General features: G+C 61.9%; 1 protein-coding gene across 1 annotated transcript in view; it reads left to right on the top strand.

Moving 5' to 3' along the window:
* Positions 1 to 25,741, top strand: part of CRIM1 (cysteine rich transmembrane BMP regulator 1) — an 88,044-nt gene that overhangs the window by 49,799 nt on the left and 12,504 nt on the right. The window contains exons 4-8 of the mRNA XM_056127161.1: positions 429 to 549; positions 8,814 to 8,935; positions 14,048 to 14,230; positions 14,315 to 14,512; positions 24,788 to 24,922. Of these exons, the coding sequence (XP_055983136.1) occupies positions 429 to 549; positions 8,814 to 8,935; positions 14,048 to 14,230; positions 14,315 to 14,512; positions 24,788 to 24,922 (759 nt within the window). The remainder of the gene's footprint in view (positions 1 to 428; positions 550 to 8,813; positions 8,936 to 14,047; positions 14,231 to 14,314; positions 14,513 to 24,787; positions 24,923 to 25,741) is intronic.

The raw sequence follows: 25,741 nt of genomic DNA, 5'->3' as shown, positions 1-25,741 counted from the left end.
GTGCCTGCTCCTCCCCAGAGGGCTCCAGCCCCCTCTGAGCTGCCCCCTGATGCCATGACCCCCACGGATCCTCCTTTTTGTGACTTTCCTCCTCCTCCTCCTCCTCCTCCTCCTCCTCCTCGTCTGTGGTGGCCCCTGAGCCCGGCCAGGACGGCAGCTGCCACTTTGAGTTTCTCACCATCCCTGAGAATTTTTTCTTTTTTGGGGCGGGGGGGGGGGGGTGGCGGGTGGTTCGGTTTGTCTGTTTGTTTCTGGGAACTGCCAGAGAGACGCCCCGAGTGGCATCGGCCTGGTCTGTCTCTGGAGCTTTCCGGAGCACCGCCGGCTAGGCCGCACGTCCATCTGCATGATGCCTCCGTGGGGTCCTGGGGCTCCCATGGGCCGCACCCACCCACCCGCGCCTGGTCACCGTGTCTCTGCCCCTCCAGTATTCAGCGTGGACTGCAGCACGGTGGAGTGTCCCACGGTCCAGCAGCCCGTGTGCCCCCTCGACAGCTACGAGACGCAAGTCAGACTCACGGCGGACGGTTGCTGCACGCTGCCCACCAGGTGGGTCCCCGACGCTGCCCCGTCTCCCCAGGCCCCAGGAACCCGCCCACCACTCACAGTGTCCACTTCCTGGGGCACTGTTCCCAGGGCTGGATCCGGCTCATCACCCAACATGTACACACACACACACACACACACACACACACACAGCCACGTCCCCACAGTGAGGTCACTGCCAGCCCTGCCCTGTCCCTCTGTCTGACCGTCCATCTGCAGCAGGCGGGGCCCCTCCGCGTAGGCCCCTTCAGTCCAGGATGCTGCCCCGGGATCTCGGCCTTGGCCATCCCAGGTGTCCCCAGGACCTCGGGCCCTCAGCCCCGCACCCGGAGCTGGCCCTGCCCCCTGGTTGGGGAGCCCGTGCCGGGGGCTGGGGCGGCCCTTCCTCCCCTGACCATCCAACCCGTCCTCCTCGGACCCTCAGCCCGGCCCTCCTACCCTGTCGCGCTGCCCCTCAGCCCCGCATGTGTGTCCCTTGCCAGCCCAGCCCGTGGGCCCCTCCCAGCCTTCACGTCCCCTTTGCTCTTCTTGGGGGTCACGGACGTCACTCGGACCCGCCGTTCCTGGGTCCCACTGAAGCCCAGGGGGAGGTCTTGGATCCCGTCCTGGCCGGAAGGCGCCGGAAGAAGAGTCTTGGCAAGGCCTGGGAGGCCCGTTGTGGGGTCCCGGGGCCCATGGGGACATGCGGAGCTAGGGAGGGGCTCAGAGGGTCCCACAGGCCTGAGAAGCCCCCCTTTCCGCAGAGCTCAGCCGCGCGCCTGCCCTGGCCGTCCCTTGTGGGCCCTTCTGGGGGTGGGAGGGGAGGAATGTCGGACCCTTGCCTCGGCTCGGGGCTCTCACGGCATCCCAGCCCCAACTCCCCGCGAACCCCCGTGCCCCTCGCCGCACAGCGGGGCCTCGGCCCTGCGCCCCCACCTCCTCGGGGCGCCCCTTTGGGGGACCCTGCTGACCCCGCAGCTTCTCCCGCTGTCGGCTGCTCCGCTGAGCCGTGGGCCGTCGCTCACGTCCAGTGCCCGCCTGTCTGTGACGTGTGACTGGGACCGTCTTGGGGTTGGGTCCCCTCCCCCCCCCCCCCGTGCTAACCTCGTGCTCCTCACCGTGCCCCTGCTGTCCCCCCTGTCCCCGCACTTGGCTCCTCTCAGCCCCTCAGGCCTTCCTGGGGCTCAGGGCGGAGTGTCCCCTCCCCTGGGTTGGCCCCCAGGAACAGGGGAGCGTCTGAGGCTAGACCCTGGGACGTGGGTGACTGCCCCCCCGGGGGTAGGGGGGAGGACACGCCCACTGGCCTTCGATGACACACGAAACAGAAGGAGCCTTGTGTGTGCTTTTTTTGGGGGGGGGGTCACACCTGGCGATGCACAGGGGTTACTCCTGGCTCTGCACTCAAGAATTACTCCTGGCGGTGCTCAGGGGAACATATGGGATGCTGGGAATCGAACCCGGGTTGACCGCGTGTAACGGGTAGGGAAGGAGCCTCGTGCTGGGCTTGTAGACGCCGTGTTGAGGGCGGACTTCGGGTGCAGTGCACACGCCTCCCCTGCTGGACGCTCGCCCCGGCCCCTCTGAGACCTGTTGACTTGGAGGCTGGGGGGAGTAACCCTCAGTTTCTCCTTTTTCCTTCCCCGTCATCAGTTGAGCCGCAGATGGATGAGCCCGAGCGCCCCCAACGGCCCGGCGGCGGGGAGGACCCAGAGCCCACGTCTGCCGTCTAGGCGCTCCTTCAAAGTTACAGGCCGGGGGACGCTTTCTGGGTTTTCGGAGGTGGAGACACATCGTCGTTGTTTAGGACGTTCCGAAACTTAAAATAGGGTTTCCGCCGGGCCTTGGGCACTACAGCCCGCCCGCTCCCAAGCTCCCGCTGGCTCCGGGCCCTGGCGGAGGGTCTGACTCACTCCCAGGGCCCCTCGGTGGGATATTTATATCCCTGGCCTCTGAGACACCGGGCTGAAAGGGCCATTTAATTTTTTTTTTTTTCGTTTTATTTTTAAGTCAGGATCTAGAAGCGTCTCTTGATTTCTGTTTTCCTAGTCCCGAGTAATGGAACCGCTCAAGGCTTGCCCCGACTGGCCTCCCTCTGCCCTTCACAGGCAGTTCCGGGTCCTTCTTGAGAGGCCCCTGCAGTGCCCTGCACAGGTGGATGAGGTCGCGGGCCCCCAGAAAGTGGGGTGAGCCGTGTGGCTCCCCTGTCCCACCCGGCCAGCCCCCTGGGGGGGAACCCCACGTTCCACGTCCTGCACCTGCATTTGTTCTGCTTCTAGAAGCTCCGGCCACCGTGGCCCCTTCTCAAGTCCCGCCCCACCATCTGAGAGAGGAGGGTGGGGACACTGCCTGGGTTTCCCAAGCCTTCTCGGGCAGGAGCAGGGCACGTCCCCGGGGAGGGCAGAGCCGGAAAGAGCCTCAGTGCCGGGCTGAGGGGCAGCGGGCACCAGGGGCTCGCGGCGATGCCCCGACATGGGCCGCATCGGGAGTTCTTCGTCTTTTGTTAGGCAACTTAGCAGCGGCGAAATGCAGGCGGGTGGCAGCTGGGCACCATGGCACGGGGGTGGTGGCAGGGGGGTGTGCCCGGGGCCAGGCTCCTTTGCTGGCACCGCCCTTGTGGAGCAGAGCAGGGGGCGCCGTTCTCGGGGTGTGCTGCACCCAGCCGGGCACCACGACTGTATCGGCAGCAGTCTACCCGCGCCGAGAGTGTGTGTGTGTGTGTCTGTGTGTGTGTGTGTGTGTGTGTGTGTGTACGGTGTGGGGGTCCCCCTGCACTCACGGGTAGGAACTCCCCCGTACCGGTGGCTCCCCTCCCGCCTCCCCGTTTGTCCCGGCTCCCCCACCCCCTCTCCCCTGCTTTCTCTCCACCCGTCTCCCTCCTCCCCTGCTCTCTGCACCCCCCCCCCCCCCGCCTGCCCGTTCTCCATCTTCACGCTGCCCTTGGCCGAGTTCTGCGTGGCCTCATGCACACAGACACACGCACGCACGCCTGCACCCCCCCCCCCACGCCTGGCCCTGCGCGCGTGGCTGCCCAGGCTCTCTGCCCCTGACTTCCCGCCGTCTCTCCCGGCGTCTCTGAGTCGAGAAACGGCCGGACTCGGCCTTGCGTGTGGATGGAGCCGTGGCAGCGTGTCACGCTCCTGTGTCCTCGTGGGTGTCCTTGGTTTCACCCGTTCTTCCGGGACGCAACCCTCGGAAGACGGTTTCAGCCACGACTCGTGGCGCTGCGGGCCGGGGGATGGGACGGGGGGTAGTTGAGAAAGGGGGCGGCGCCTGGGTCTGAGAGGGCCGGCACCCAGCACCCTCTCGGGGCTCTCCCCGGCCAGTGCCCCCTTCCCCGCCCTTGTTCTTTGTGGGTTGGTTGGTTTGGGGGCCACACCCAGCAGCGCTCAGGGGTTGTTACGCCGCGGGAAGGGCGTTTCGCTCGTACATCGACCAGAACAGAGGCGAAGCTGCAAACGCAAGGCCCCTTCATCGCTAGCTCGGGCCAGGGTCCGAGTCTCGTCCAACGCGGTGGGGTCTTGACAAGGACCCCGACTCGGAACTCCGAGCAGTTTATGTAGGGTTCGGTTACATAACAGCATTTTTCTCTGGGGACTGGCAACGTGTTTCCAATTTCGGTCCCTGTCGGTCCTGGCACTCCGTCCCTCGGCCCTCCCTGCTTGGCTGGGCGCCCCTGCCCAGGCCCCCCGCTCCGAGAGGCTGTTCCCACGGGGCGCTCCATCTGCCCAGGGGGATGCTGTTCTCTGAGAGGTCGGGACTTTCCGATGGGGGAAACCGAGACTTAGGCCTGCTGAGTTTTGGTCTTAAAGTGGAGCCTGTCGTGGCCCCGTTCAGCCTCCCAGGGTTCCTCCTGGCTCTGTCCTCAGGACTCAGGGGTCCCGGCTCTTGGGTGCCACGTCACAGCCCCACCGTGGGCGCTCAGCGGCCTTCCTGCAGCGCTGTCTGGGGCGGGCAGAGCGGTCAGGCCTCAAGGACAGGCGCTTCTGGGGCCGCGGGATTCCCAGGCTGCCGTTGACTCATGCCGGGTGGAATTCTTGGCAGGTCCGTCCCTGCAGAAGCGCTGGGGTTCATTCACGGGGGCCTGACCGCAGGGCCGCAGGGAGGGATGAGTCGGTGCTGCTCCAACTCGCTGGGAGAGGAGGCGGGTCTGTGTGGGGTCGGGCGAGGAAGGGGACGCGGACACCCACCCAGGCACGCGGGCGGTCTCTCTCTAGCCGAGTCGGAACTGGCACTTTCCCGAGCCGTTACTGGGGCAGGGGAGACGCGGCAGGCCATCAAGACCCCCTCCCCAGCCGCGCACGGACAGGGGCCCCGTGCGCTCTGTGTCTGATGGACGGCAGGTCCAGCCCAGTGCTCAGTGGGTTCCTCTGAGCTGCCGCTTCTCTCTCTGCCTCGGAAGGGCCCAAGAGGGACAGAGTGGACAGCCCTCCACTGCTGCCCCTCCAAGTCCGGCGCGCGGCCACTTGGAGGTCCAGAGGGGCTCTGTGGCCCCTCTTGAGAATTTCTGCTACGGGCCAGAGACAGAGCGACGGCACAGCGGGAGGGCACTGGCCCTGCATGCGGCCAACCCAGGTCTGCACCACAGACGGCCCCGAGCACTGCCAGGCGCGACCCCTGAGTGCAGAGTCAGGATCAGCCCTGAGCATCGCCAGGTGTGGCCCCAAAACAAACAACCCAAAAAAGAAAATAAAAAAGGTCACACTTGGTAATTTAGTTCCTTGTGTCATATCTAGTCAAGTTAATTGGTGGGAAACTGTCCTTGAACATTCATTTTCTAAAGGACTCCGTCAGATCAAAAGCCTTGTCATTAATTATCGCGTCCATCTGTTCCAGAGCCGTTGTCCCCAAGAAGATGGAACTTACCAGTTTGGGTTTTATTTGTTTTTTTGTTTCGTTTTTTTGTTTTTGGTTTGGTTAAGATCAGTGCGTTGGTAGGCAGATTTCTCCAGTTCCCTTCCCTCGAAGTGGGAGGGGCCGGTTGCTTTAATTTGGATAATTCCCTCAGCTGCTTTGGGCTTTGGGGGAAAGAAAATCATAGAAGGAGTGAAACAGGCATCAGCCAAGTGCAGATTTGGAACATTCCTGACTGGAAAGCGAGCAGCGTTCTCTGTTTCTAAACACGGGCGGGCGGGCGGGAGGAAACTGGCCTGCACTGGAGGCTGTTCCTGACCAAGGCGAGAACCTCTCCCCTCCCCCCATCCCCCCCAACCCGCCTCTGGGGGTGTCTGCCCCTCAAGCACCAGTGAGTCTCTCAGAAGCCACCAGGCTCCCTTCACCCTGTGCTTTTGAAACAGAATGACTGTGGAGGCTCCGTGTTGTGACGGCCTCTTTTAGCCGGGACCGCCCCCCGCTCCCTGTCCCATCCCGAAACCAAGCTCGGGGGCTCCCTCTGTGCTCCCAGCCTCTGGACACACAGAAACCACAGCACCCCCCCACCCCGGGCCCCCCCAGGCGGGAGGGCGACCTCCCATGCCCCTGAGCTGGGTGGAGAGCAGGACCCTCTGCGTGACCCACCTGCCTCGCTCTCGCCGCCAGGCCACCGTCGCGTAGGACTCTGCCTCCAGGCAGACAGCGAGGCTGCTCCAGACCCAGGCGACTGCTTGCTCTTCAGGAGGTGGCTGGAGTAGGTGACTCAGTACCCACCCCACCACTGCCACACACACACACACACACACACACACACACACTTGCATATACACACACACACGCAGATGCATACACATGCAAACCCACGCATGCACACGCATACAAACACACGCACATGCACACACACGCACGAAAGGACGCACACACATGCAGCCTTGGCTCCTGTGACTCTCCCTGGTGCTGGGTGGAAGGAAGTGACAGGGTTCGGGTGGCAGAGTTCGGGGTGGGGCTCACTGCCTGGCTGATGTCCGGTTGTCAGCCTGCTGTGTGGACGGGGGCCTCCCCTGTTGTATGGACGAGTCAGCACGTCCTTTTCCTCTGTGCGAGTGTGAAGGGCAGGTCATTCCCAGCGGGGCCCGGGGCCTAGTGGCCCTGCTGTCCCCCTGCCCGCGGGTGCGTTTCCCGGGACCCCGAGAGGGAAAGTGTGTGACGTGATTGAGTGGGGGGGACACGGGTGCTGGGTCAGGTCACTGCCTGGGATTTGCTGGGGGGGGGCTCTCTCTGTGTGTACCCTGTCCTCTCTGTCCAGCCCATCCCGGGGGCAGATGCCCCGAGGCTCTCACTGCTAGGGACCTGCACCGAGGCTCGTGTCTGGGTGTCCACGTCCCAGGGGAAGTTCCAGGCCGTGCACAGAGGGGTCGTGGGGGTCGCCCAGGGACGGGATCCTTAGCCTGCACTGGCACCAGCCCTGACTGTTGCCTGATGCTGCCTGGCTTTTCTGCCGGGTGGATGCTGTCCGAGATGTTGTGGGTTTCAGACAGTCTCTCTCAGGACCCCCTCCGGTGACCCCCTGCCTGCCTGGTGGCCACAGCCTGGCTGCAGTGCCCAGGGCTGGTCCAGGGCGTGTCCTCCCGATCCCGGCCCCTCCCAGGAGGGAACTGCACGGAGTGTTGGTGCGGATGGGAGCTGCCTTAGGGAGGGGGCTGCCTGCGGGACGGTCAGAGTTTGCCGTCAGGGCTCCAAGATTGTCTTGGAGCTGGGCACCGCCTTTGCAGCTGCCAGGTCAGCCATGCCGGGAGCCCGGCAGCTTCCGAGCCGCAGGGTCCCCCCACCCAAGGGGGCAGGCCCCTAGGGGCCCCCGAGCCCCCCCCCACACACACACAGAGGGGCAGACCCCTGGGCCCTGGGACCTGCTCCCTGCCGAGGGCTCTTGCCCAGCTCTGGACACCACACGCTCCCGAGCACAGCAGAAAGGCACGGCCCCTGCGAGCCAGCACCTGACCCCCAGGGGCCCCACCTCGGGGGGCGGAAGCCTGCTCCCCACCCCCACGCCCCTGTGTGCCTCCCCCCAGACGCCCACCCCCGGTAGCTGAGGCCTCGGCCCCCCAGGCCCGTGCCGTCCATCACGCCCGGCCACTCGACCCTTCCCCAGACCTACTGTGGAAAGGCCTCATGACAGGAACGGACGCCCTGTCCACGGGGGCCGGGGTGCTCTGGGCGTGTCTCCCCATAGAGCCTGAGGCAGCTCCCGGGGGGGGGGGAGCGATGGTAGGACCCGCACACAGCCCCCCTCGGGGCCCGACTAGGAGCCACCTGTCGCTTCTGCCCTGCCCCGATCATGTGGAGCTGACGCTCTTTTTTTTTTTTTTTTTTTTTAGTGGAACACCGTGAGATACAGTTGTAGACTTACAAGTTTTTGTGCTTGGGTTTCAGTTATACAGTGATCGAACACCCAACCCTCCACCAGTGCCCATTCTCCACCCCCACCAATCCCAGTATCCCTCCCACCCCCCCATCTCCCACCCACCCCTGCCTCTGTGGCAGGGCACTCCCTTTTGTCTCTCTCTCCTTTTGGGTGCTGTGGTTTGCAGAAGAGGCAGTGGGTGGCAGTCATGTTCGGTCTCGAGTCCACTTTCAGCAGGCATCTCCTGTTCTGGGCGGATCTTCCCAGCACCCTTTATTTGGTGCTCCCTTCTCCATCTCCTTTGGAGCTACCTTTACCCCTAGAGTGTGCGGCTGGCCTCCAAGCCGTGAAGTGAACCTCCCCACTGCTCTTGGGGACCTCTGGAGGCAGCTGAGGGGCTCCCACGGCCACAATCCCCGTCGCCCCCCATAGGCCAAACTTGTTTCCTGGGGTCACCGAGGGGCACTTGAGCCCCCAACGAAACAGGCTCGGAGACAGGCTGGGGTCGGGGGCTCAAGTTGAGAAGTGCGGCCAGCCACAGAGCCTAATGGCCCCTAACGTCCATTCCTGCCCCCACACGCACATGGGCCCCCGTTATCTGCACTCTCGGGGGAGGACATGCCCCTCGGCCAGGGCCCCGGGCTGACCTCGGCCATCCCAACTCCCTCCCTGCCGCCGCCCACCTACCTGGTCAGGACCCGAGGTACTCGGGGTCCCCCACACTCTCTCCCTGCTGGGGACCCGGACACCTTGGCCCCATCCCACGAGGCACCCCCATATTCCAGCCCCAAGCGCCCTCCCCCCCCCAGGCCACCCCCAGCTCCTCTCCTTTTCCCGCCTCCCGCCTGCAGCCGCGCCTCCTCCCCAGGCCTCCCGGGGTGGCCCCAAGAGCGGAGTCAGACCCATCCCAAGTCCAGGCGTCGGCCCCGTGGGAGCCCCTCGCCCCTTGCCGGGCCCTGAGACGGGCCGGGTGCCTCCCCGGCGCTGCTACTCACGGGTGTCCTCTGTTTGGTTTCAGATGCGAGTGTCTCTCTGACTTGTGCGCGTTCCCCGCGTGTGAGGCGGGCAGCAGCCCCCACAGAGTCTCGCGCGGAACCGGGACCCCCGGCAAGTGCTGTGATGTCTTTGAGTGTGTCAATGGTACGTGGGTCTCCCGTCCCCCGTCCCCGTCCCGGTCGGCGGCTGTCACCGGGTGGGCACCCGCGTTGCCCGGGGGGTGGGGGCGGGGAGAGCTTCGTGGAAGGGGCTGGCACGGACGCCCGCCCGGCCCACCCGGGACCCTGTGGGCAGCGGGAGTGAGAGGCCTGGCAGGGCCGGAGGGGAGGGGAGGGCAGGCCAGGACCCCCCTGCTGTGCGACTCAGTGGCCGCCGCTCCGGGTGTGTCTGGGCTGCCTGAGGCATGCGAACCAGCCTCCTCCTGGCCTCTGCAGGGGGACAGGTCAGGCCTGCTTCTGCCCCCCCCCCCTGCAGGTGCGGGGGACCCCCCACCCCACCTGCCCTGACGTGGGTCAGCTGCCCCAGGGCACCTCCGTTTCCCCAAGAGCCCAGAAGAGGGTGCGCAGCCGTGGGGCTCTGCTCCAGACCCCCATTTCACGCGGGGGTTTCTGCTTCTCTCTGTGACCCTCTGGCCGTGCCCACGGCCACCTTGTTCACTGCGGCTTCTCGGGTGGGGTGGGAGGGGGGGTCCCGCCTTTCACCTGGCCCCGGGCGAAGTGAGTTCTGGTGCCAGGCAGGCACCCGGTGCAGGGCATGGGGCCGCCATCACCTTCCAGGACGACCATGGCCTTGTCCCTCCCCACAAGCCGGGAGTGGTCCCGGCCAGCCTGCTCCACTGAGTGTCACCCTCGGCTGCGGCCGCGGCGGGACTTGGCTGAGGCAGAGTCTGACGTCCCCTCGATGCGTGTGCAATGACCTGGCGTGTCTGCATCTGTGCGCACACGTGTGGGCGTGCACATGTGTGGGCATGCACATGTGTGTGGGAGCGTGCACGTGTGTGCATGACCATGCATGTGGGGGGGAGCACGCGTGTGTTCGGAGTGTACACACGTCGTGGGAGCGTGTGCACGTGTGGGACACCCATGTGCGTGTGGTGGGGAGCCCGCCTGGCCCTGCCCACCGGGTGGGTCTGGGCAGGGAGCGCAGACATGCTGAGTGGTCACACGTCCAGGGGGACAGTGGAGCAGCCCCTCCCCGGGGGTGCCAGCCATGTACTGTCCCGCCTGTGTCCGAGTGAGACCGTGACAGGGCACGCGGGCAGAGTCCCAGCGGGGAGCCCCTGGGGCAGAGAGGGGCGCTGTGGCCGGGCTGCTGGGGGTCAGGGGTCCGGGACGCGGAGCCCCCAGATGGTTCTGCGGCCCAGGCTGTCTCAGCTGTCTGGGGGCTGCCCGGGGCTCCCCAGCAGTGCTCGCCGAGGTTCATCCTCACTCGAGTCACCCCACAGCCCCCGAGCGGTGCCAGTGACTGTGTCCCCCAGGGTCAGGCGCCGCCCTGAGACACGCCTGGGTCACAATTCCGTGTCACCTGGCACCGCACGTGTGTGTGGCTCATTTTGCTGTTTCTGTCTGGGGACCACACCTGGCCGTGCTCGGGGCGCCCTGTGTGATGCTGGGGCTCAGACCGGGTCGGCCGCATGCCAGGCCAGTGCCCTCCTCGACGTGCTGCTGCTCCGGCCCCACGTGAGAGGTTTGGGCCGAGAATCTGGTCCGGGGGACAGCTCCCGGGGATGCTTCTGGAACCTCGCGTCTGCTTCTAGGGCCAAGGCTGCCCGGAGCCACAGAGGAACCTCCCTGGGGGCCTTCCCCCAGCCCCCCCCCCCCCCCCCCGCCATGCTGCATCTGCCAGGAACCTGTGACTTCATCAGAACCCCCCTGAATTTCTTCTCTGGGGCTCAAGTTGGCTCTGGAGAGACCTTGTGCCCCACCCCACCCCCAGGCCGCCCTGGGAGACCCCCAGAGGCAGGAGGCCACGGCAGCCCTGCACCTGCGTCTCTACTTCTTTTTTATTTTATTTTATTTTATTTTTTTGCTTTTTGGGTCACACAAGCAATGCACAGGGGTTACTCCTGGCTCTGCACTCAGGAATTACTCCTGGGGACTCAGGAATTACTCCCGGGGGACCATATGGGATGCAGGGATCGAACCCGGGTCGGCCGCGTGCAAGGCAAACGTCCTCCCCACTGTGCTGTCGCTCTGGCCCCTCCTTCTCCGCTCCGGCACCCGGTGGCTTTCTCCATTCTCTCGTTCTCCCCTTTCCACTGCCCTCTGGCATTCGGCAGGCCGCAGAGGTAGAACGAACAGCGTAGACTAGAAGGCTCTTCTCGAAGTGTCCTGGGATATATCAAAGAAGATTCCAGAACTTCAGAGCTTGCAGCATATTCTAGGAGGCCCAAAGCACAGGCCAGAAGCCCCTCATGGGCAGCTCAGAGGCCAGGGAGGGCCCCGCTGCGTCTCCCAGTGGCCTCTGCCCCCTGCCCAGCACCCCGACAGCGCAGCCCTGCCCCTTGGGGGTACCCCAGCCCTGGCAAGGGACCAGTTCCTTGTCTCCGCCGCCTCCCATCACGCCGGCCCCTCAGCACCCCTCCTCGAGTTCCTTGCCCCTCACATGGGGATTTCCTCATGCCGGGGTGCGGGGGCGGCCTTCTTGAGAGCTGCCTTTTCTTGTGGAGTTTTGGGGGTCCCTCTGCTCGCAGCCACACCTCCACGCTCCCTGTGTACATAGACGTGGTATGGTGTTCGTTTTCAGAGACTGGAATAACGCTCCATGTAGAGAGTGTGTGTGTGTGTGTGTGTGTGTCCTTGGGAGCAGAGAAAGAACAGGGGTTGGGTGTCTGCCTTGAGCATGGCTGACCCTGGATCAATCCCTGACACCGCCTGTAGTTCCCCGAGTGCGTGCGCACGCACACACACACATACACACCCAAAACACACACACACCCAAGTGCTCCCTGCAAACACACACACAGAAACACACACACACCTCATCTCCCCCCCCCCCCCCCCCCCCCGCCCAAGTGCTCCCTGCAAGGGCCCTTCACAAACTGCCGTGAGCCCCGGGAGATTGTTGGTCACAGCCAGTTCTCCCCCTGAAAGGAAGTTCTGTTTCAAGGCCGTACCTAGCACGGCCCAGGGCTATCTCCAGCTCTGGGGACCCAGAAGACAGTGATGAGCCCACAGGCCAGGGTGCAGAGTTCAGCCTCCTGGGTTCTCTCCGTCTCTCCCATGAGTCATCTTGGGCCCCCTTCTAGAAGAAAAAAATCTGTGTCATGTTGTACCTTAGACTTACACGCTTAGGTGTGTCAAGCGTAGCCCAGGAAAACTCAGGAAAACCAATAAATGGGGATTGATTTCTGAACTACCCAACTTTTTTTTTGAAGTCTGTTTTGATGCCACTGCCATGCTTTGCGAATGTCTTGTTTAATTAATGTGTTTATTAATGCGCAGCGATGTCTGACAGTCTCTCTGCGTGCTGCCTTCACTCTCCTCGGTATTGTGTTGGCGTTTCTGAGTCCCTTCCCTCGCATATCCACATGGCTGTCAAGTTTTGTGGAAGAGTCAGCGAAGGATTTGACCGACTGCTTAGAGAGCTCAGTGTCAGTGATCACTTGTATCACTGGTCATCCTGTTGCTCAGCGATTTGCTCGAGCGGGCACCAGTAACGTCTCCATTCGTCCCTGTCGTGTGCTCGTGTCACCCAAAGGCGTCTCCTCGCTCCAGGATTCAGGGTCTTGATGAAGAAATCTGACCGTCTTGTTATATTGATGTTATTATCTTCCATTATCATTTCCTTTTATTTACTTAGAACTTGAAATTTTTTGAGCCGTGGTGTGTAGTCCTCCGAGGCCAATTTTTGGTGCATTTTTCGTTACATTAATGGCACGGTATTATTGTATTGTGTTTGGTTCCATTGTGAACAGGACTGGTGTCTTAGCTTTAACTTCGGGTTGTCCGTGATCTCAGTATATATACATCAATTTGCTTTGAGTTGTTGTGGCATCTTGCTTGTAGTTCTGGTCATTTTCGGTAGACTATTCAGAGTTTTATCTCCTACAAGATCGTGCCTTCTGGAGCTAGAACTCCTGTTACTTTCTCTTTTCCAATCCAGATGTTTGGTCTCGGTTTTGTTTGTTTCAATTTTCTGGCTTGCTCCCCTGCTAGCGCCTCTGGTGCCATCCTAAATTATATTAAAGTGTCGGGACTAAATATTACTCTCTTGCTCCTGATCTTCAGGGGAAACACTGAAATACTATTACGTGTACTGTTCAACTGTGATTTTTTTTCTTAAACTGCTGTTTTTCAGGTAGAGGAAGTCACCTCCTGTTCTGAGATTATTGAGAAGGGCAGTATTCCTTATTCTGGAAGGGCACTGAACATTTTGCCAGTTGTTTTTTCCTTCGTGGGGAGGAGGGCGTGGGTCTTGTCTTTATCAAACCCTGCCGTGGCGCGTTGGTTGACTGTGGGGTAGTTAGCCTGGCTTGCGTTCTTGGTCACGGGGCGTGAGCCTCTGTTGCTTGCTGACTTCGGTCTGCTGTTTTTTGAAGGCATTCACGTTTCTTTCAAAAACTAATAATACTAGACCAGTAGTTGGGTTGTTGTTTTTTTTCTTGTAACGTCTCTAACCCATGGGAGTTCTTTTCATCTCAACCAGAGATGAGGAATGGATATCGGGTTGATGTTTTGAGGCAGAGGGGGGAAATGCTGAACCGTTTGGTGTCGTGATCCCAGTTGGAAATGCAGAGCCCCGCGTGCTTCAAGCAGCTTCCCGGACACCACGGAAGGGGCTGTCACGTTGGCTTCCGCCCTTTGCCCAACACTCAGTCCTGCGCGACTTACAGAAAGATTCCCTGCCTCCTAGCCCAGGGGTGGGCTGGCGATGCCCCCCGGACGTTGGCGACGGGGATTCGGTGGCGCTGTGTATGCAGCGAGTGCTCTGCTTCAGCAAGCCCGGGTCAGAGACGGGATGCTCTCCCAGCCAGGGGAGACTGCAGGGGCAGGGTGGGCGGGCCCTTTCACCGGAGGGCAGGAGCGATGTGACCGAGCTGACCGTCCTCTCTTGAGCCCCCCGCATGCCGGGACCTGGGGCATCGGCCTCGATTTCGCGTGGGGAAATTTGACCCCTGGGTGTGCTGGAGCATCACGGCCCGTCTCGCTCGCTCCGCCCTGCGGTCCAGCCACGCCCGCCACTCCCGGTCAGTTCGGGCGGCCGCTGTGGGACAGCCCGAGCACTGACCGCCCCGCGCCTGCCTTCTCCTTGCAGAGACCAAGCCGGCCTGCGTGTTCAACGGCGTGGAGTACGGGGACGGGGCCATGTTCCGCATGGACAGCTGCCGCTTCTGCCGCTGCCAGGGCGGCGTGGCCGTCTGCTTCACGGCGCAGTGCGGGGAGCTGAGCTGCGAGCGCTACTACGTGCCCGAGGGGGAGTGCTGCCCCGTGTGCGAGGGTGAGAGCGGGCGCCCGGCCTGCGGGGGGGCGGGGCGGGGGGCGCGGCCGGCGGCCCCCGGCTCACCCGGCCCGCTGCCCGCAGACCCCGTGTACCCGCTCAGCAACCCCGCCGGCTGCTACGCCGGCGGCCAGATCCGCGCCCACGGGGACCGGTGGCGGGAGGACGACTGCACCTTCTGCCAGTGCATCGACGGCGAGCCCCACTGCGTGGCCACGGCCTGCGGCCAGAGCTGCGTGAGCCCCGTCAGGGTGCCCGGCGAGTGCTGCCCCGTGTGCGAAGGTGAGTGCCGCCCGCCGGGCACGGACCGCGAGGACACAGCACACGCACGCGCACGCACATGCGTACATGCACACGCAGCAAACACAACACAAACACACACGCAAAGCACACACGCATCCACACAACACAGACACGCACACGCATCCACACAACACACCCATATGCAAAGCACACACACGCACACACACACATCCGCAAAGCACACACACACATCCATACAACACAAACACACGCAAAGCACACACACGCAAAGCACATGCATCCACACAACACAGACACACATACGCAAAGCATACACATGCATCCACACAACACAGACACACATACACACACACACAACACACACATACGCAAAGCACACACATGCACACACACGGATCCACACAGCACAAACACACACATACGCAAAGCACACACATGCACACACACACATCCACACAACACATAACACAAAGCACACACGCACATACATACACTCATATACACATAGCACGCACATGCACACGCATGCAGCTCCAGGAGTGGCCCCTACCCCTCCGCCATGTGGGCCTGGTGGGGTGCCGACCGTGCTGAGGCCCGGAGAGCCATGCGTGACCAGGTGGGGGTGGAGATTGTCGGGGACCCACCCCGCCGCAGCGGAATCAGGCTGAGCCGTTCGGCAGCAGCAGGGCCCAACGCCCCCCACAGCACCCCCACCCCCATGAGTCTGCGGCCTCCCGGTCGTCGGTCCTGTGGTGCCCGCCGAGAAGGGCATCTCCGGGGCGAGGGCCGCAGGAAGAGCGTCTGTGGGGTCAGCGTCGGGGCTGGCGGGAACCACCTCTTCCTTCCAGCACTGGGGATCTGGGTCCCTGGAATTTTCTTTTTTCTCTGCACAATCCCAGTAGCAGATGGAAGTTCCAGTGATCCCAGAAGTGCGTGGGTGGCCGCGAGCAGAACAGGACAGAGCACGCTGTCCACGTACCTGGGGGATCCAGGCGGTCAGGCAGGTTCTCGGCCAGCCCGGGGGTGCGCAGTGGGTGAAGGTTGGAGAAGGTTCAAGACTCGAGCCCGGCGTGCATGCGCTCGGTTCCTGGTGCTCACTGCCGTCCGGTTAGTCCTCTCTGTGTCCACCCGTGGGGGCTGGGAGTATGTTGGTAGGAAACTTCCCAGGCCCGGAGAGGCAGGTCAGGACCTTCCGCGGCATCATGGGCCCATTAACAGCACCAGGGCCATCCCCACGAGGACAGGGCTGTGGGCCAGCTGGACACACAAGACTGGGTGCGAGCAGGTGGCCCTCCAGTCCTCTGGGCGAGTCCTCATCAGCAGCCTGCCCGGCTGCCCAGGTGAGCCAGGATACATGCTCCCCAGAGCCCAGAGGGGGCCCAGCAGGTGTCCCAAAGCCCAGTGGGTGCCCCAGCACCCAGCGGCACCCAGAGCTGGGACCCACCACCTTTCTCACCACCTGCCCTTGTTCGTCAGTGACTTGTTTCCTGGCTCTGTGTGGAGCTGGCAGGGGGAGAGCCTGGTGCATCCACAGGGGTGCTGTGACCTGTCCCGTCGCCTGGCCATCAGGAAGGCCGCCCTCTGCCCTCCCACACCTCTCACCCCAGCAGCGGACACTCACCGCAGGTGCCCGCACGACGACACTCAGGGCCACACAGCAGCGTGTCTCCAAAGCCCAGGACCCTGTGGGCCGACTGCCTACCCCCACTGTGGCCCCTGAGTTCAGGAAAGGCCAGAGCCCGCGGGGCCCTGCAGCACCTCGGCCAGTACCCGGCCACGTGCCCATGCCCCTGATGGGCAACACCCAGCCCTCCCCCTCTGCGGCTGCTGGGCAGGAAGGAGGTAGAGTGTTCCCCAGGCAGGAAGAACATTAGCATGTTAGCATGTTCCCCGGGAAGGAAGAAAGTTAGAATGTTCCCTGGACAGCAAGAATGCTACAATGAAGGCTACATTGTTCCATGGCTACAAGAAGGCTACAATATTTCCGGCCACAAGAAGGCTACAATGTTCCCTAGCGCAAGAATGCTACAATGTTCTCTGTGGCAAGAAGACTACAATATTCCTAGGCGCAAGAAGGCTACAGTGTTCCCTGGCCGCAGGAAGGCTACAAGGTTCTCTGGCCATAAGAGGACTGCAATTTTCCTAGCCACAAGACGGCTACAATGTTCCCTGACCTCAGGCAAGAAGGCTAGAATGCTCCCCGACCACAGACCTCGGGTGTGCTGGGTTAGGGAGGCATCCAGGGCAAGGGGATGGGGTCTCACCCTGATCAGGGCCCTCCCAGCAGCTCCCCCAGGCCTGTGCGTGCCCCTTGCCCAGCTCAGACCCCGAGTTCAGTCTCCCCAGCCTCCCTGTGTCTGCCTAGACCAGCCTGGTCAGCGGGTCCTGCCCTGAGTGGTCATCTGCGCTGCTCCCAGGGCCCGTTTCAGTTTTGTGCTGTGGCCAAGAGGGCTTGGACAGGGCCCGCTGGCATTTCTTAAGATAAGGGTCAGGGGCCTCGAATGGGGCCACTGACCACCTGGGTTGTTGGGCAGGGGGAGGTCCGGGAGGCTCCCGGAGGCACTGCCTGGTGACTCAGGCAGGAGGATGCAAGGGACATGGCTGGGGGTACCTTGCACACGGGCTCCTTGGGACCAGGGCCGACTGCCCAGGTGGCTGCCTGGCAGGCAAGATGTCCCTCTTCCTGTAGGGTGGAGGTGACAGTTTGGGTGATGGGGCACATTGGAGCCCCCGCCCAGGGCATGACTTTTTGGGAACCAAGACCCCGTGGGTGCTGTTGACAAAGGGCACGTGTGTCTGCATGTTGGGCTGGCCGGTCAGGCAATCCCACTGTCCCGACAGGACACACGGGGTGTTTGCTGGACCAAAGGCACATCCACTTCCTTAGCCAGTTGGTCCCCAGTGAGGACGTTGCCTGTCGGTCATCAGAGCTGCGTCCTGGCCAGGCCGTGGGGAGGGTTTTTCTCAGCTCCCCATAACTGAAACCTGGAAGTGGGGGTCACTGCGGAGCCACCGCAGGGGTCATCTGTGGGCTCTTGTCGCAGCGCAGGCTCTCGGCAGAGTGTCCGAGCTGGCCGTGGCTTCTCCCAGCCCAGCCCGGCTTGGCACCCCTTCAGCAGGTTCCATGCACAGCGGAAGGTCCAGTGTCTGCCTCTGCGCAGTGCGCCCAGCCCGGGGCTCACATCTGTGGGCACCCCCAGGGCCGTGTGGATGCCCAAGAAAGCTCTGACCTTCCCCGGAAACAGCCGTCACAGCGCGTCCTCCGGACCCTCTCCTGGGCAGCCAGCAGAGCAGGGCCCGGCCCCAGCCCGTGGCCTTTCTTGGACTCCCGAAACATCGGTGTGTCTCCAGCCCTGCCCACCGACGCCCTCTCCGTGGACGCGTCCCCCGTGGTGAGACTGCTGCCCCCGTGGCCAGGCGTCTGTGGAGCCTGACCGGCCCAGCGGCCAGACCACATGGACGTTCCGGTTCAGATGGGGGGGGCCACGCGCGGCTCCCCGGAGGCTCGGCCGCAGGGGCCACGGCTGGGCTATTCTTAGCAGCCGCAAATAGCCGCTTGCTCGCGGCGTCCCGCGTCTCGAGGCCCACGGGCTCACTCCTGCTTTAACTCTGCGTGTCCTGACACCGGTGCCTTAAATGGAAGCAAAAATACAGCCCCGTCTGGCTCGCTTTGGGTTGGTTTTTTTTTTCCCGGCTTGTCCCAATAAGGGCAGATGCAGGATGACACGTGCGAGGAGCAAGTGACCCTGTGGCGAACTTGGGTTTCGAGCCCCGGGTGCCGCCCCCGGAGTCGGGCCGGGGGAACTTCGTCATCGTCATCGTTTGGATTTCCTGCAGCAAGCCCGCGGATCTCGAGGTGTTTAAACTGCGAGGAGATCGCCCACCTTGGAACCTCGCTCCGAGCACTCGGGGACGAGCCTACCATTGGGCCAGGGTCGCCGCCAGCCCTGGACCGGCCGGGCCTTCACGCCGGATGTCACCGCGTCTCGGCGCAGATAATCTCCGGATCCAGCAGGCCAGCCTCGGCCCTGCTCAGCCCCAGCCCGTCCGCGAGACAGGAAGGAGGGTCTGGAATGCCGGCTATGCGCATGAAAAATATTTAGTCATTCTGGAAATGATAGGAATGCTTTTCCAACGGGCTTGAATAAACACCATCTCCGCTGGGACTCTCTTCAGCTCTTCTTGGACGAGAGACAGCTCTCAGGCAGCCGCCCGGCCATTGCGGGAGGTGACCGGGAGGGAGGGAGGGAGGGAGGGAGGGAGGGAGGAAGGGAGGGAGGCCGCCCCTCTGCTCGCAGCACCTCGGCCGCTGCCCGGAAGCCACGGGAAGCTGCTCAGCTCGGCTCGCCGCGTGTGGCTGGAGACTGACACCACGCAGGAGGAGAGGCCCTTCCTTTCCAAGCACGGCCCTGCCACCCCCGGCCCTTCCCTCGCCCGCACCTGTGCTCACGCCTCCCCCGACGGCACCTGCCCCTGGAGCCGTGCTCGTTATTCTCGACTTGGTGGAACAGCGGGAGCACTGGAAGGCTGAGCGACCTGAACCCCCATCGCTGTGTCTCTGGGGGGGCCGCCGGGAACGGCGTCCACACCCACGCTGGGCTGTCCAGCTGGGCCCAGCCTGCCCTGAGGAAACAGAAGGGGCGCTGGCCGGAAGGGCCAGAAGCAACTCCCAAGAGAGGTTTCCGTGAGAAAGTACCGGGAACACGCGACGGGCCTCGTTTCCACGCACTGGTGATTTGCTCTCCGATGGGTTTCGCGTTTGCTTTTTTTCTTTTTGATTTTGGCTTTTGGGGTCACACCCAGTGACACTCGGAGGTTACTTACTTCTGGTGGTACTCGTGGACCCTACGGGATGCCGGGAATTGAACCCAGGTTGGCCGCGTGCGAGGCAAACGCTCTCCCCGTGATACCAGCGCTCCAGCTCCCCAGAAAAGTCCCGGAGTGTGTCTGCTTTCCAGATAGATGCTCAGTGTTTGGTGTGGTTCTGCGGGCCCGAGGGCCGATGTGGACATGTTTGTGGTGTGTTATGACTTCGGGGACAGAGGCAACCCTCCTCTCCCCCCCTCCCCACTCCCCCTCACCCCCCGCGCACAGCCTGGAGCACAGCATTGCCTCGGAGACCATTGCATGTCTCCGAGCTGGGGCTCCTGTCCCTCGGGTTAAAGGTCGGTTCCCAGGCTGGGCCGGAAGCACTGGGTGACGGGGGCGGTGGGCTTGCGAGGCTCGGGGGTGTCTCCGTTACTCTTCGCTCCTCTGGGTGCCCTGTCGCACAGGCTTCTGTCTGGGGAACAGAATGGGCGTGCGCTGCCCACGGCTGGGATGTGGGCCGGGAGCGCCTGGGAGCTGTAGGCCGAGGGCCCTCCTGGGGAGCTGTGGGCCGGGTCGGGGTGGCCCCGTTGAAAGGGGTCAGCTGTCAGGTTGGTGACAGATGGGGAGACCCAGTAGGGCATCGCCCACGGAGCACATGAGAGTGTGGTGTGTGTAATATGTGAGAGTATGGTGTGTGTCGTTCCCAACGTGCTCCCTTCCGAAATCCGACGCGCCATTTCATCGGTAAAGAAACAAACAGCACCCGGCCCAGACAAGGTCAGACCTGAACACCTGAAGAACCTGCCGTCAGTACTCATCAATACACTGGCTCGGCTCTTCACTCGCTACCTGTCTGAATGCAAGGTTCCGTCCCAATGGAAAACCAGCAGGACCGTACTACTGTTCAAGAAGGGAGACATCCATGACATTGGCAACTATCGCCCGATCTGCCTATTGTCTGTCATCTACAAGTTGTTCACTCGAGTCATCCTAAATAGGATTGGCAGAACACTAGATGAAGGACAACCATGCGAGCAAGCAGGGTTCCGCAAAGGATTCAGCACCATCGACCATATCCACACGGTAACCAAGCTCATTGAGGTTTCTCGGGACTTCAAGATGCCGCTCTGTTTAACGTTCATTGATTTAAAGAAGGCCTTTGATTCTGTTGAGACGGAAGCGGTCATTGAAGCCCTAGCCAATCAGGGCATTCAAGCCCAATACATCAGGATCCTACGTAAGCAGTATTATGGATTCACTACCAGGATCTCTCTATTCTACTAGGAAGTGATCATCGATGTAAAGAGAGGGGTTCGGCAGGGCGATACCATTTCACCAAAATTCTTCAGTGCCACCCTCGAGAACGTCATGCAACAACTGGAATGGGAAGGAATGGGAGTGAAGATAGACGGTCAGCAACTACACCACCTCCGCTTTGCTGATGACATCGTTCTAATAACACCAAACATTAGCCAAACAGTACAAATGCTGGCCGACTTCGACCATGGGTGTGAAAAGGTCAGACTGCAGCTGAATCTTATGAAGACAATGTTCATGAAAAACAGACTCGTTCCTGATGTTCCATTCACTCTCGATGGAACGAACATCTGTGAATGCAGCAGTAATGTGTACCTAGGTCGAGAGCTCAGAATGACGAATGACCTGGTATCTGAGCTGCGCAGGAGGAAGAGAGCAGTGTGGAACGCCTTCAAGAGTGTCGAAGAAATAGCTAAGAGGACTAAGAACCTACAGCTCCAGGCACATCTCTTCGACTCCACCGTTCTTTCTCCCTGCACTAACATACGCCTCAGAGACCTGGGCCCTACGCAAACAGGATGAGAACGCTATTCGAGTATCCCAAAGAGGAATCGAAAGAGCTATGCTTGGAGTATCACACTTCCCTCAAGTGAGAGAAGGAATCCAGAGTTCTGGCCTCTATCAACGATCGAGAATCAGGGATGCTGTCTCATTCGCCAAGGCATCAAAAATCAGATGGGCTGAACGTCTAATGCGATATGGAGACGACTGCTGGACTAGAGCCGTTACCGACTGGATTTCAAGGGACGTCAAAAGACCACGTGGCCGCCCACCTACCAGATGGTCAGACCTCTTCGGCAAGACCCTGAACGAACAGTTTGAGGCTCTTTGTGGTCCTGGAGCGAGCAGACGCCATCGGGCTGCACTAGCACTCAACAGGGATGAATGGAGACGTTCCTGGTGCCCGCTTGTGCAAATCGATGAGTCAAGTGATCAAGTGATGGTGTGTGTGGTGAGTGTGTGATGTCTGGGTGCATCGCCACCTTCACAGGCTCCTCTGCCACTATGAACTATTTCTTCCAATATCAGTAAAGGGAAACGTGGGGCTTTTGCTGTGGTTGTTCAATGTGGTGAAATGATTTGTGCTGAAATGCTTTTCTTGGGACTGGAACGATAGTCCAGCGGGGAGGGCCTTTTCCTTGCATGTGGCTGACTGGGGTTCAATCCCATATGGTCCCCCAAGCACCGCCAGGAGTAATTCCTGAGTGTAGAGCCAGAAATAACCCCTGAGCACCGCCGGGTGTGACCCAAAAAACAGCAAAAATAAACAAAAAGGCTTTCGCAGAGTTCTGACGTCTGCGCTCAGTGCTCACCGGGCTGTTTGTTCGGCCTCATTTATCACAGGGAGAGTGAGCGGGTCCAGGGTAAATGGAGAGTTTTCCTGCAGAAATGCTGAGATTTTCTGTGTTTTAGCATGAACCAGGGAGTCGGGCTTTGAAGCGCGTCTGGCCAACACGTTTTCCGTGTTGTCACAGAGGCGCTGGGGAAGTGCCGCCTTCTGGACGCTTCGAGCGTTCCACTTTCCCTTGTCTCCAGAAGGCTCCATCAGGGACCGGTCTCCCTGGTAGGCTGAGCGCAGCTAGTGTGGAACTGCCCTTCTGGGCATTTCTTCGTGTGCTCCTGGGCACCGTGGGGAAGCAGTGTTGGAGGGACTTGGCTCTCCCGCGCCGGCTGAGGGGGCTTGGACCTTAAATGCCCGGACCCTTCATGTCCATCTTCAGACCAGGCCACAGAACTCAGGCCCATCTGTTCATCATTGTATACCTCGAAGGTGGCTCCTTTGTCACTGCCGTGGGTCTTCGCAAGTCTCTCGAACCCACTGGAACCAAGCCCTGCCTGCAGAACCACCACAGCCGACAAAATCTCCCCACTCCGAGACCTTTCCTGTGTCCGTCACTTTTCTGCAGGCCGCGTTTCCCATGGCCTCGGTGTCAGTACAGAACAGGAGACTGGGCCTTCTGTGGCAACTCGAGCTCCATCTTGGTCCTCACACCTCTCAGTAAAGTACTAGACTGGGGAGGTCTGAGTCCAGCCCAATCCTGGGTCTCCAGTCCTGCCCCAGAAGGCGTGTCAGTGCGGGGGGTCACTTGAACTGATTTTGGTTTTGACGCTCCTTGGAGCCAGAATAGTTTCCACACAGCATGGGAGGCAGAGCACAGCAAGGAGTGTCCCGAGTTCAGTCCCCTTGTGGGCCCCGCCAGGAGCAGCGCCCGTGGACCAGCATCGCGGCTTTGGGCGGAGGGAAGAGTAGTCAGGGAAACACTGTTGCTTAGGAAACTGAAGCCGCTTGTGGTAGACTTGAGAAGTATCTACGAAGCGGCACTTCTGTATTTTGTTGGTTAACAGCGTCCTGAGCTTCCGCTCCTGTTTCACTCTTCATATTGGCCCATCGGAAAGGATCCTTGGGGGCTGGAGCGATAGCACAGCGGGGAGGGCGTTTGCCTTGCACACGGCCCGACCCTGGTTCGATCCCCAGCATCCCTTAGGGTCCCCTGAGCACGGCCAGGAGTAGTTCCTGAGTGCATGAACCAGGAGTAACCCCTGAGCATCGCCGGGTGTGACCCAAAAAGAAAAAGAAAAAAAAAGGATACTTGGTAGCACAAGGAAATGAGATTTTTTTTTTTCAATTTGTTAGGAAAGTCTGAGGGAATGTTCCTCGGACTGTGTGCTCATGAGGAAAACGCGGGTCCCCCTGTGTCTTCACGAGCCGTGGCTCCTGTGGCCGCTCTTAGCCCTGGCCCTTTTGAAGAATGAGAATTTAAGACTTGATTTTTGCCTCTCCCCTCGGGTGAGACTAGAGCAGACAGTGTGGACTAATGAGTGTGCCCGGGAGGTGAGGAGACTGGGGATTCAGGGGGACGCGGTGGACGGGACGGGAGTTGGTTCCGTGAGGATTGGCGGAGAGAGTGTGGGGAGGAGGAGAAGCGATTCTGTGGGGATTCATGGTGTGTGAAGAGGGGGTGAGGCGGTTCTGTGAGGACCCGCGGGTGGAGCGTGGAGAGGAGGTAAGGACATTCCGTGGGGTTGAGGGATGGAGTGTGGCGGGGAGGTGAGGCGGTTCTGTGAGGGTTCGAGGATAGAGGGTGAAGAGGAGATGAGGACGTTCTGTGAGGATTAATTGAAAGAGTGTGAAGAGGAAACGGAGTTCTGTGAGGGTCAGTGAATCACAGGTGGGGAGGGAGGGAAGAAGTTCTGTGAGGATGGACAGGTAGTGCGTGGACAGGAGATGCGGAGAGGCATGCCGCGAGGACCGATGGGTCGGGCTGTGAGCGGAGGGGAGGGCGCGGAGCCTGCGGGAGGGGAGCGGGCTCCGGCCTGGCCTGTTCCAGCCCCTGTCTGCTCCTCCCTCCCCGGCAGGTGGCGGCCCTTGTTCTTGGCGCGTGGGCTAAGCTGCCGGAGGAAGCCGCTCGTTGGACGGCAGCCCCGGGCCTCAGGGCGAGCGGCAGCCGCCGAGCTGCGTTCGTCACCCCTTTAGGGACCTTCTCAGTGTTGCTTCTGCCCAGCTGGAGCTTCAGGGACCAGAGCTGACTCGGGACCCCCCCCCCCCCCGGGTTTGTGCCTGCTGCGCCCCTCGCTGACCTGAGACGTGGGCGGGCCGGACACGCGTGTGCCCAGCAAGAACCGCCGACGGCCCTCGAGTCTCACTGCAGGATCGGGGCCCCTTGGGGTGCATCAGAGTAAACACACTCTTCCCTCCACCACGGCCTCCCCCCGGCAGACTCCTCCCTAACGGCACCCCTCTGCCCCGAGGGCGCACCCTGTCACCGGCGGGAAATAGAGTCCCGGCCCCGCCCTGCCAGCCGGTCTCTCTGTTTCTGCTCTGTTCGCTTGCCCAGAGCAAACCTGTGCTGTCCAGCGCGTGAGGTGGAGAGCAACGTCCCTGACCCCTGACGACTCTGCTCCGGTCAGGAGTTTGCAGACCTCGGTGCGGGCGACGTCGGGAGGCGTCAGGGAGGGGGCTCTCTGGACCCCTGTGGGGTGCCTTCCCCCTGAGAGCACCAGAGATATGCCGGGGGCTCCGGACTGCGTGGAAATACTCTCGCGGGCCCCCAGCACCCCTGAGCGGGAGCCATCCTGGCTGTTTGTTTGTTTAGCACCTGCCGGCGTGTCGGGCCTTCCAGAGCGAGCGGCGCGTGGTAACCTGGTGTCCCCTCTCTCCCCCCACAGAGCCCACGTACATCACCATTGGGCCACCGCCGCCGGCCTGCAGGGAGCTGACCAACTGCACACTGACCGAGAAGGACTGCGCCTACGGCTTCCGGCTGGACCACAACGGCTGCCGCACCTGCCAGTGCAAAAGCAGTGAGTGGACCACGCTCCGGGGCCGCGCCTGGTTGGAGGGGGGCGGGGGGAGACGGTGCCGATCGGCCCAGAGCATTCACGGCACCGTCCCCGGGACCCGGGCCTCACTCTGGCTCTCGCTCCGTCGTGTTGATTCACCTCAGTGGTTTCTCGGGCTCGAGGGTGCAGAATCGGGGCCTCCGCAAAGCTCTGCAGACCGGCCTCTGCCTGCCCCGGTGCCGGTGCCCCCGGCCGTCTGTCTGACCAGGAGGCCACCCACGCAGAGGCGCCCTGAGGCCATCAGACACCCCCCCCCAGGACCCCCAGCTCTGTCTCCACCTTGGCTCCAGCCCCAGCTCCAGGGCGCGACCCTTGAAACTGTAGCCCTGGTGTTTCTCCCCGGGGAACAAAGCACCCTGCTCCCGGCCACTGTGGTCGTCCCCGTGGTTCGCGCTCGATGTGCTGTGATTAGCGCAAAGCGTCACTCCCCGGTCCCAGGAAAGGCCTTGCCAGCACAGGCCCGGCCGTGCCTGAGATCCAGCAGCTCCTGGAGATGCCAGTGTAAATCCGAGGAGGAGTGCACGGGGCCTCGCCTGCCCCTGGGGACCCTCGTCTGCTTTGGCTCCTGCCCCAGCGTCACCAGGGTGGCAGGCCGCGTCCTTGGTGGAAATCTCCACCGGAAGGACCAAGGGGGGCAGGGAGGTATCCTGGGCCCTTTGCACTCTCAGCAACTCCCCTTCGCTTTCCCCCGGAATCTTCCCCCAATCCGGTGACCTCAGCCCGCCCAGGTGACGCCGGAACCTGCAGTTTCTCTGCACACCCCCCAGACTCGCAAGAGAT

The sequence above is a fragment of the Sorex fumeus genome, unplaced genomic scaffold (genome assembly GCF_029834395.1).
Source record: "Sorex fumeus unplaced genomic scaffold, SorFum_2.1 ptg000006l, whole genome shotgun sequence".
Lineage (NCBI taxonomy): Eukaryota > Metazoa > Chordata > Mammalia > Eulipotyphla > Soricidae > Sorex > Sorex fumeus.
The sequence above is the reverse complement of the archived record's forward strand: the minus strand, read 5'-3'. Positions and strand labels throughout refer to the sequence as shown.